Source organism: Solenopsis invicta, chromosome 13 (genome assembly GCF_016802725.1).
Source record: "Solenopsis invicta isolate M01_SB chromosome 13, UNIL_Sinv_3.0, whole genome shotgun sequence".
Taxonomy (NCBI): Eukaryota; Metazoa; Arthropoda; class Insecta; order Hymenoptera; family Formicidae; genus Solenopsis; species Solenopsis invicta.
Genome location: NC_052676.1, coordinates 14,475,287 through 14,487,762, shown reverse-complemented (window position 1 = coordinate 14,487,762; position 12,476 = coordinate 14,475,287). Strand labels below are relative to the sequence as shown.

At 29.1% G+C, this 12,476-nt stretch overlaps 1 protein-coding gene across 4 annotated transcripts in view; it reads left to right on the top strand.

Moving 5' to 3' along the window:
- LOC105202946 (hexosaminidase D) overlaps positions 1–12,036 on the top strand; it is a 29,613-nt gene extending 17,577 nt beyond the window's left edge. For 3 of the 4 annotated variants that reach the window (XM_026140406.2, XM_026140407.2, XM_026140408.2), the window contains 3 exons: positions 2,474–2,749; positions 6,472–6,558; positions 10,165–12,036. In XM_026140406.2, the coding sequence (XP_025996191.2) occupies positions 2,474–2,749; positions 6,472–6,558; positions 10,165–10,339 (538 nt within the window). In that variant the 3' untranslated portion in view covers positions 10,340–12,036. The remainder of the gene's footprint in view (positions 1–2,473; positions 2,750–6,471; positions 6,559–10,164) is intronic. The other variant, XM_039456869.1, reaches the window with a different exon arrangement.
- Positions 12,037–12,476: the final 440 nt, after the last annotated feature.

Here is a 12,476-nt window from a genome sequence, read left to right as displayed (position 1 = left end):
TTTTGTACTAATATTGATGTTATTAAATCGGATAAGATGTCTATGGAATCTTCTATTAATGTAAATACTTCTATTAGAATTTATTCGTATTCTGCTATAACATCAATTGAAAATTCTGATAAATCTATTTCTAATATTCCTTCTAATAGAATCCTTCTAATAGAACTTGATATTGGAACAACAAAACATAATAGATATTCTAAAAATATGCCCAAAATTAGTACATGTGAAGTCAATTAAAAATAATAAAAATGTTGGTAATTTTCATCCTCTTAGTTTGGGAAGAAAACTGTTTAGGAAATGTAATACTATTATGTCTATTAGGAGATTTAGTTACAATATTATTGGAACTAATTTTAAATTTAATTTTAAAACTAATTAATTTTACGTTTTTTGTTGACGAGTAATAAGTAATAACCCTTATCCTTGTTAATTTAAATTTAAATCATGTGTTTTATTACTTTTCGAATTCTATATTTCCTGTGAGCTAGATCAGTGTATTGTGAATATTATTTTATGCAATGGCATTAGTTCATATTATTTGTTTTTAGCACTTTTTCAAATTTAAAATTCAAATTTAAATCGAAGAAGGGTCATGTGGTCATAGCAAGATTTTTGATGCTGAAATAATAGATTTGTTTGATTTGTCTGTCCTGGGTCTATTTTAGAGCAGACTTAAGCAGACCTGGGTATCTTTAGGTTAAGATACAGAAAGTCCGGAAGTGGATCGTAGAACAGGAAGTGAACTACTGATATTACTCTAAACGACTTTGAAGTGAATTCGGTTCCACTCAGACGGTGGTAAAAAATACACGATAATATAACTTAATCTGAAAGAATATAATCTCCATGGTGAAAATTTTTCCCAGATTTTTTCATAAAATTTTTTCAGATTTGTATAATTTTATAACTTACTCAAATTTTTTATACAAATTAGAACACTTTTTATACTAGAAAGTTTATATTTTTTTCAGAATTTTTTATATATACTAATTATAAAATATTCTAAAATTTTTCTAAAGATTTTTTGTTCTATAATTTTTGACAAAATGTTATAAAATCTTAGAGTTAAAAGTATTTCTTTTAAATTATAGGATAAGAAATTTTAAAATTTACATGTATAAAGAATTCTGAGAGATGTAAATTTTCTGAGTATTTCTGGAAAATGTTCCAATTCATATAAAAATTATGAGAAAAATTTTCATTTGCAGGGCTGTGCATCCTATCATGTGACATTTCTTCATTTCATTTAACTTTTTGACATATGTTTTGTTTATAAGTTAATCATGAGTTCTTCGGCATCGTTATCATCATCTGATTCATCGGAAATATCATCTATTAGCCAGGAAATGTTTTTCGATTCTTTATCTTTTGAAAATGAAGACAATAATAGACATTGCATAGAAAATTATGAAGTTGTTATTTCTGAAAATAGAATTTGTAAAGCATTTTAGATTAGGAAGAGATGTTGTTAATCAACTTATTTTACAATTTTCTCAATCGGTATATTACACGTCTACTCTCTAGCCATGTCCACTTATTTCATTTTGCATTTTCGCGTGATACATTTTTCAAAACATGCGAGTTGTCTTATGTAACCCAAATGGACCCGACTGAAACTGTCGTTTCGCGAGGGAGCGTTACACTCTGAGTGGACCTGAATGGTTCTCAACTGCTCTAACAGTAGGTAATAAAACAGAACCAAGTTTTCACCCCGATTGTCTTCTATATAACTTTCGCCTAAAAGAACACTAGCAAGTTCGCTGGGTTCGTTCGGAGCGACTCTGAGCAGCTCCCGAGAGACGAAACGAACAATACTAATATTTTATATGTGATTTTACATGCAAGTTCCAATTTTTTTGAACTCTGCATCGTTACTTTTGGTTTTAAACACATCTCTTGAAAAATCTGTTACAAAAAATCTGTTTTTACTTTCTCCAGGTGGGAGAATTTTAGAGATGTTAGTTAGTACGTTATTTTAAATGGATTGTTAATTTTAATTTTGTGATATTACTTTTTTAATTTAGTTTAAAAGCTGTATTTGAAACTGAAAGTAATGGCACACAGTTTGAAAGACTTGGAAACTGTATGTAAAATTACATATAAAATATTATTTTATCACCAAATCTTGCTATGATGGTAGCCCTCTTTGATTTAAATTGTTATGCACAAATTACAGTCTTGAATCTAATAAGTTAATTTTCAAAACTTAACATTTTTTTGTAATTGTATGAAAAGTCACGTACAATAAAATCATTTTAAAACTATATTAAAAAATTCTCCAATTTTATCTGAAATTTTAATTAAAAACAAAAAAATTCTAGAAGAATCCAAGAATTTTCAGAGAATTTACAAAATTTATTTGAGGAAATAACTTGAATGAAATATTTCTGCAATCTTTTTATGCTGTATGGAGAAAAATTTGCATAAACTGCTTCGAAATATTAATATCATTGGTCAATTGTAATTTTAGGTATGATCATTATGCCACGATGTGTGAATTGTTGCCCACAGCGATACCGTCATTAGCTCTGTGTCTGAAAGTTTGGCTCTATGGTTACTCGGAACAAACGCATATGCAGGTTGCAAAGAGCTTGGGATATATCGATCACCCATTGCACATAACTCCACAACCCAGGCCAGTCCCGATTCCTAGTAATTTGCTCTTTCCTGGTTGGCAAGTAGCTGTGGGCATGGAATGGTTTCTTAACTTCAAGACGAAATTTCACAATATCATCACCAGCGATCAGTAAGCATAGACAAGATTTAATATATATTGTTCAAAATATTTTACGCTTGAGATTTTATCGTATTTCGTAAAAAGTTAAATTTTTTGATGAAAAAATCATAAAAGTCTGTAAAAATGCATTTTAAAGAGAAAAGAAAATAGCTTTAAATCTCTTGAATTTTAATCTTGTTTCTATGATATTTTGTTTTTAAATTACATAAAATTAAAAACTGTTGGTTTTTTTTAATTTTTTAATTTTGTTAAGCTATATCTTGAAACATCATCTGATAAAAGTTAAGAAAATATTTTAAAGTAAACCTCCTTAATAGCACAGAAGATTATATTGCAGAATTTTAGCTATATTGCAGAAATTTTTCAACATCTCAATTGTGTATCATTACGCTTATATTGTTTCTGAGATTCTCATTCTTTTGGAACATTACAATTTCAACATTTCTGCAATCATTTGTATTGAAATCTTGTGTATGAAATCTTTCCGTAATGTAATTTTTGTAACAATATGTAAAGATTCTAAGATATTTCAACTAATAAATGCATATTGTGTTATTAACGTTTACAAAAATTGTAGTTTTACAAGTTCTTTTTATTCAAATCTTTTTACATAAAATCGAGTAGTAATCGTCTTATACGCAAGCTAATTCGCGCTTAGCTAACTATTGAGAGTACCCCCTTACTCAATGTTCGCGTACCCCTCAGATCTCAACATCCTCTGCTTATTTACGTATATCTACGAGTTACCGATACTACACATATCGAAGTGTTTATCGGGTACTCATCAGCATGTGTACAAACATCATCAAAAAAGTTGTGACATTTTTTATTTGATGGGTTTAGGAATCCAAAAATCTTATTTAAAAAATTGCAACCAAGATAGACATAAAGGAAGAATAACGATTTTATTAAAACCAACCTGCAATTGATGCAATCTTTATCCTACGTCAAGAAATTGAAAAATTGATAGAATATGACAAATCACTGTTCCTGGGCTTTATAAATTTTGCCATGGTTTTTGATCGAGCAAAATTAAGACACTCTAACCATTTTAAAACAAAAAGGAGTCAACTCAGATATTATTAAGATTATTCAAGAACTATAAAATACGAACAATTGCACAAAGATCAGAATGCAACAAACTATGACAAATAAAATTTCTATAAACATGGGTACTAAATAAGTGACATCCCAAGCCCCATGTTATTCATTCTTATTATATGGATGAGATCAAAAGTACCAACATAAGATATAACATAGGCAGTCAATCTATCCCAATACTCTGCTTTGTGGATGATGTGCTAATAGCGAAGGACGGAGATGGCCTGCAAAGACTGCTCTTTAAGACTCCTGAGTACTCGCTGCGGCCATATTGAAGTCGTAACGTCAGAAGCGAGAAATTGCGTGAAATGACACGTAATTTTGTCCGACATGTCATTTGTAAATAAAGCCAATTTGGATAAAACAGACTAAGCAGATGACTTTAAAACACTTTTAAATATCGGTCACGACTATCCTTTTTTCGCCTAGCAGTCAGTAAATAGTCGTAAAAAGCATGTAAAGTGACGTCTATTCAGACAGGAAAACACGGATAGCTATTGAAAGGAGTGAAAAATGTACTTTTATGTATAAAATTCAAAGAAACTTTACTCGCGGTCCATTTTTACGAATTTGGTAAATACGAGACAAGTTATATTTTCACAATGAAACACAAAACAAAATGATATGCACATTTTATCGTCAATCTGTCACGTTTCACGTGTATTAGTTCTAATTTTGTCCGCGACGGAATGTCGCTACCGTCAATGCGGAGTTCTCGGCTGAGGAGTCAGGAGCCTTAAATTAAAAACAACCGCGTAGAGTTACAACATAAAAATCTTATTAGAGAAAACACAATCCATGGGTAGTGTCCAGAATTCTAACAAAATGCAAAAACAGATAACAAAACGATATAACAGATCACAAAGTTCAAATATCTGAGCGTCAACGTAACTTATGATAAGAACATTTAAAACGAAACCCAAGTATTGAAAGTCGCAATAATATCGAGCTGTTTGCGTGACATAATAATATGGTGCAATAACAAATGCATATCCATAAAAGTAAAAGTTAAGATTTATAAAACATGTGTCAGATCCATTATTACCTATGCAGTGAAGATCAGAGCGGAAACAGCAAGAATAAAAGCAATAATGCGGACAATCGAGATGAAAACGTCCTGGGTGATAACAGAAATTAGGATCCAAGATAGGATCAGAAATAGCAGTATCAGAGAAATTTGCGATGTACAGGAAATAGTGAGATAAACGAGAGCTTGGAGGAGAAATTGACGAGAGACCTACGTAGGAAGAATAGATAAGAACAGTTTGGCTAAGATAAATCACAAAGGCCAAACATTTAAGGACCATAAGGCAGAGCTCCGAAGCGCTGGCATGAGAGCTGGACGTTAGCGTCTCAAGGTGAATAGAAGCAAAAATGAAAAACAAAACACATGTTTTAACGTTGGAAGAAGAAGGAAATGAAGGATTTGGAAATGCAACTTGCTCACCGAGCAAGGACCCAAGTTGGGTCTTATTTATGGATCTAATTTACGTTCATCTGTTTTACGAACAAGGCTGAGTTCTGAAACCCATCGAAAAAAATATTGCAACCTTTTTGCTGACAACAGTATAGAAATCATATTTAATATTGAATCTGAAACGGATGAACATATTTATTTTAAAAGATATGTATAATATTTATAATTCAATAAAATATACACATGTATAAAAATACATGAAGAAGTTATGCAAAGTACCAATGGTTTATTATTTATAATAAAAACATTATTATAGTCTACTAATCGTTACGATAAAAAAATACACTTTTATTTTTTGGATACAGAAAATACGTGTATACTTTTTTACCGTACAACTATATGAATTTTTTATTAAAAATAACAAGCCATTGTTACTTTATGTGACTTTTATATTTGTATTTTTAAATGTTAATTATAAATATTGTACATATCTCTTACATGAGACAATAATATATCGCAAATGAAATAAAAAACAATATTGCGACAACATCACCTAAACATTTGCGTAATATTTTAGAAACATTCCTTGTGGACCAAAGTGAACATTTCGATATTGCTACAACTTTACGGAGACATTTTAGAAATATTACGCAATATAAGTGTAACAGTTTCAATATTTTAATTTTATATTCCTACAATATTGCAGAAACTTTTCTGTGTTATCAAAACTTTCAAGCTTTAAAATATTTTTTTTATTGCTGCGATGATTTCTCGTGATGATATGTCGAACTTCTTGTATAAAAGTTCATTTTTTATAAAATATTTTTTAAATAAAAATTTTATGAAAAGAAAAGAGAAAAGAGATAAAAGTTTGTTATAATTTGTTTGAATACATTAAAAAAAATTTGTTATACTTTTTGCAAAATGCAAGAAAATCTTAAACGTGCTGAAACTTTTGAAGTGTTACGATAGTGTATTTGAAAATTTTACATTGAGCTTGCCAAAAATTTGTGACAGCTTATTATGATGATTTGTTTGAAAAACATTGAAAAAAGAAATTAATTACATATATAATATAAATGTAAGATAGAACAATAATTATTTTTAAATATATAAAAAACGAAAGAATTTTTTTCTGTAATATTATAAATCTGAATAAGTTACGAGATTGTCGAATGTCAACTATATTCATAAAGTAAATATTCTTGAACAGGATCATGACGTGGATGAATCCGTGGCAAGTGGCAAACAATTACACAAATCCCATGCAATTGGAAAACTTAGTACCTGCTTTTACGGAGTGAGTTTTTATAGTAGTCGGATACTTGGTGAACATTTTTCTTAGAATTTTTTATAAATTCTTTAGAATTTTTCTATACATCTTAGGAGTTTCTACACTTTTTGTTTACACTTTATAATTTTCTAATTTTTTGGAATTTCTTAAATTTTTATATACTGAAACACTTTAAAAGTGTTGCACAAGTCTACGTCTTTTTTTTCTAGTAAATTCTAAAATATTCTAAAATTTTTAGAATTTGTTCTATAATTTCGCAAACGTATCTACGTTTAGACTATATGGAATCTTTTTCAGTACAAATATAATTTTATTTACATAAAAAATTCGGAGAAATACATAATAACGGAATACCTTTTTCTCAAATAACAGAAAACAATTATGACTATATACTATAATATTATATACTATAATTTACATTGCTTTAATATATGTACTTGCAAAAGGATTTCGCTTTATATACAATGCGTTTTAATGTTTTTTTGTGTGTTCAAATTTATTTACTTGAGAAAAAAGTTTATATCATTATGTGTTTCTCCGAATTTTTAACATGAATAAAATTATATTCGTGCTAAAGAAGAGACTCCATAGAGTCAAAACGTTCCGTAGATACTTATACGAAATTAAAAATATTTTATTTTAACACCAATTTATTTGCTCATTTATTTGACCTTTATACAAATTTTTTTAAAATTTACTAGCTGTTTACAATATTTTGTTTATTCTAAAATTTCTGAAAAAGTTTAATGAGACTCTCCAAATAAAAAAATGAAATCTTTTGTGATTTTTTATTCATATATGTACAGGGTAATTCAAAACAAAACCATTTGCTCTCCCTTCTCTCTCCGCTCTAAGTATTGCATTTTTGATGCAATTTTAAAATGATTGTATCTGTCAAAATTTTGTTAAAAATTAGTTTTTTAATTATAAGCAGAATAACGAATTACGGAATACTTACAAAAGATAGACAGGGGTGGCACGATTCATTCGATGCGGGCGAAGCATTTGCTCTTTGCTATAATCAAAGGTACAGAGCATATACATTCATGACATCACTCTATTACACGTGTACACACATACACATACCTCTTTCTCTCTTTCTCGTTTACTTTATTAGATATACTTACAAGATAGACTATTATATTGTAAAAGCTCAATGTTTTCACATTGTGTGTTGTAACTTGACGGGCGAATAATTTCACAACCGTGGATTAGCAATAAGATCACACGTATTACGTTTTTATGTGACAATTTTTCAACGAGTAATAATTCAAAATTTTTATCTTCTATAAATTATATCAACACATTCTCGAATTTACTCACGTACCTGATTGATTTACAAACAAATCTATCTGTTTATATATCAGATAACAAAGCGTGTCTAAGCAAAATTGTTCAAATCTGTAATTGTAAATAATGTTGGCAATTGGTTTTATATTTGCGTTCAATTTCGAATATATTGACATTGAAGCAACATGCAGGTAATGTACATATGTACATATGCACAATCAAAGTTAGCTCATGTTGTTAATAATATAATAACATTGTATGAAATTATTATGGGTAACGTAATACAAACACAAATTTTGATGATTATTTCGAAGTCGCTAGCATGTTGCTATCCAAAATTGTCGTATCACGAAGGCATCAATTTTCCAACAAATGTAGATTTAGTTAAATCAATTTTAATAGTAAAACATGATATGATTGTAACATGCCATCAACAATATAAACATGGAATTCTATAAATCACTGATTTATCATTCACTGAAAATTATTTGACGAAAAAAACATTACGCGCAATTACAATAATCAATCAGAAGTTTTCCTTCTTTTATAAATTGTATCACATATTGACGCTTTCACGGATTTATTTCACACATAATATGTGGCACTTACAAACGAATTAATCTATCATCACTATTAATCATTACCGATTAATTTTTCGATGATTTGAAATCATTTGAAGAGAGAAACGCGTTGCATATACAGGATATAAACTAAATAAGATAAGGGGTATAACTAAAATAAGATAACAAAATTTCGGGTTTGAGCTTCCTACACCAAAAAAATTTACATGAAAAAAAGTTCACATGAATATATGTGTGAGGAGCCTCGAAGTTTATTACCTTATTTTAGTTAAACCCTGTATGTAACACGTTTCTTTCTTCAAATGATTGTACACAATACACGTTACTCGACATGAAAACTGCAATGATAACAATCAAGCGGGTTATGTTGTTACAGTGAACTACATTTTTTATAATATCAATAAATTTCGAGAGATGCGACTATTGATTTAACATGGACTTTTTCAGATAGGATTGATGTGGAAATATTAATGAGGAAAAAATTGAAGAAGAAAAACTTCTCATAATATTCAAAACTATTTTAGAAAGTTGTTTTCAAATTAAAGAAAACGATACAGTCAAAAATTCGAAAAAAGTTCAGGAATGCCTATACATTAATCATGAATTTATTATTAAAATTTGATTGAATTCTTTGAATTATATTATATTAATAGATTGGAAAACCTCCTTAAAATTATTTTGTTCAGAAATCTTTATAAAGGAGGATATGTAAAAGTGATCGATTTTTTATCCCAAACGGCAAGTAAAATTTGTATATTTTTTTTAATAGTTTGTAGGCTGCAGAATTACATGATGTAATTAGTTTTTTATAAACATGAAGGGAGTATATATAAATACTTCAGATACAGATACTTCAATCGTACGTTTAAATTGTAGAGAATAGAGTATAGAGTCATACTCACGCGCGAATGGCGGCTTGGCTTGATCGTTAAGCCGTGAACCGTGGGTGGGGCAATAGGCGTCGCCTCAGAAATCAATCCGAAATGTGTAATTAATACAGAGCATTGAATTAAATTGTCATTAAGAGTTCAAGGATTATGGATCTAGACTCTAAAATGATGAATACTGACATTTTCAATATATATTATTGGATTTTTGTGAGATATTTGTTAACACTATTTGCAATAGCAAAATTGCTTAGCTTTACCATCAATATTTACCATTAATATGTTCGAAATCTGTTTACTGTTAGTCACCACTCTGTCATATATTTTGCCAAAATTGTTGCATATTGATGAAAGTATGCTAACAGAATTGGCAGTAACAAAGTTTGTTAACAATTTAATAATAATGCTTCCCATTATGGCTTTTTGGCTAACATAATCTGTTGCTAATATTCGTTCGTTTGTTTCCCTCTCATTTTCAACTCTATTATAACAAAATGTCATCTATCTGATGATTTTCAAGGGTTAGAACTTTCCATAAAATAGTTCATTATGTATTATGACTTATTTTATCAGCACATACGTACTTATTTACTCACTTCTTTTTTTACATGTATTCCCTTCATGTTTATGGAAAATATTAATTATGCCGTGTGATTGCAGCCTAAAAAACTATCAAAGAACTATTAAACAAAAGTTTTACTTAGCGGCCGAGCATAAATCACTTTTTCACATCCTCCTTTAAAGTATGAAAAATTCTTCCACAGTATTACGAAATATATAAGAACTTTTGTTACTATTTCATATAAAAATCTGCTACATTTTGCGGATTTTGAATACATGGTATATTATTCCAGATTGTTATTGGAATTGTCTTCTTTGGAAGGTTACCTGCGAGTTCAAATGGAAACAATTTTTTTCTCGTCAACTAGCGAAGAATGGATTGGCACCAATATTCAGCCGATGAAAGCAAAGTTAATGGAGCTGAAACAAACTACAGAGAATCAGTTGAAGATAAATAGTCGTGTGTAATAGTTTTCTTGTTTGAAAAAATCGGCAATTAGTTCCAAACATATAATTAACCAACGATCTTGAAAAGCAATCACAATTACTAATGATTGAACGGTCAACTGTTTCTAGTATGTAGGATGAAATTTATTTTTGTATATAGTAAGTCGCTATATTTGTCAGATGTATCTTGACGTTAACTTACTTATAAAAAAAGAAATATCACTGAAAAAAATAAAAGGAGTATATATAGTTTTCTAAAAAAGAAATGAATTATTTTAATACTACGTACAAGAAGTAAGAAAACTTTTGTCGATATACGAGATGCTCTGTGATATCTTGGCTATGAAAGGGTAACTTCGGTTAAATCACAAACAATTTTTAATAGTTAAGAGACAAACGATATTCAACCCCTTATTTTTATTTCAAATGCATGCAAATATCAATTTTAATGAGCAGATATCTTTTCTAGCTTAGATTAATGAGATTGTGATATTAATAGATTTAAAATAAAAAAAAAGATACATATACTATGAAAAATACATTTATGCTTATATATACAGGGTATCCCAGACTTCGCTGATATCCTGTTAATAGCAAACTTCTGTGATCATTTCAAAAAATTTTAGTATCAAAATGTCGAGACTACAATAGTTTTTAAATGAGAAGGGTTTATAGTTGGTAAATCAAACTGTTCGAAATTCGTGCCCTTAGGTATGGCACATTGCACAATAGTGAAGGTATTACTAAATATTAATTTTGCATATATTTTTACGATACGAGGTTTCATACCTGAGCGAATTTCGGACAGTTTGATTTGCCAACTTTAAACTCTTCTTCTTTAAAAACCACTGTAGCCTTGATATTTTAATACTAAGATTTTCATTTTGAAATGATTTCATGAGTCTACCATTAACGGGTGTCACGCGAAGTCTGGGACATCTTATCGTTTGTCGCCTTTTTTATGTAAATAGATGCGCAATATGTAATTTATATATTTACTTGTATTAGAAAATATTAATAACATATTAATTAGCCTGTGCCGTATAAATGTCTTTCATATCTCATCATACTAAATTAGCGACGGTAAACTTTTAACTATATTAGTTTTAATATATATCGCCTATTTTGTATAAAATGTCTCTATTTTTTGTGAAAAACGATAGTCATTGGTCTATGAACGTATTGTTTAGTATACGTATAAAAAAGCATATGTAATAACATGTATAAAATGAAGTAATTAAAAATGAGATAAAAGTAAATTAAATTGAGTAGCGATATATGTATCTTGTGATGTGGCAGCTTCACTGCCTCGGAACGACATTCCTTTGCTATCGCGGAGCGTAAATTTACGCCTAAGGCCGGTCATTCTCTAGAAGCGAGTAAAACTCCTGGCGAGGCTGTGTCTACTGCGAGAATTATGTTTAATCGCGAGCATATTCTTTTTTTGATGTACTTTTGACGAGCCACCCAGTATGGAATGTAGCAGAAGAGCGAAGACATTGAATTTATATGTTAATTTTTTAGAAGTAGGATTGGGTAAGTTAATATTGTGTTCAATTAAATTATAGTTATTAAAGTTAATAATTTATAAAGTCGAACCTCGATAACTCGAACCTCTATAACTCGAAAATCTTTATAAGACGAAAATTTTGTTCATTTTCTTCCGTTCTGCTGCGGAAAATCTCTATAAGTCGAAATAAAACCTACTTTAACTCGAATTATTTGTCAGATATTTAGAAATATTATTTTACCTCTATAACTCGAATTTAAAGTAGCCAAACCTCTACATGTCAAATTTCTATTGTCGCTGCGTCAAAATTGTAACCTTTCATAGAGGAGACTCTCTAGTCGGCTAAGCAAGTCAGAACAGCGGTAACATTTTATGAAGTTTTATAGAAAGATGTAATAATATTGAGGACAATGTATTCTCTACTTTGATTACTATTGAAAACATCATTCATAATCAATAATGTATTAATTTATTAACACAGTAAAATTACAGATTTTTTATATAATTATGAGTAACAGCCTAGTATTTGTTTTATCATTACATTTATTATATGTACGCAATAAACAGTACACTGTCAAAAATTAAATTTTTTCCTGTAAAAATTATTATTCTACATGTCTTAAAGTATATAAAAAATTTATTTAGTTT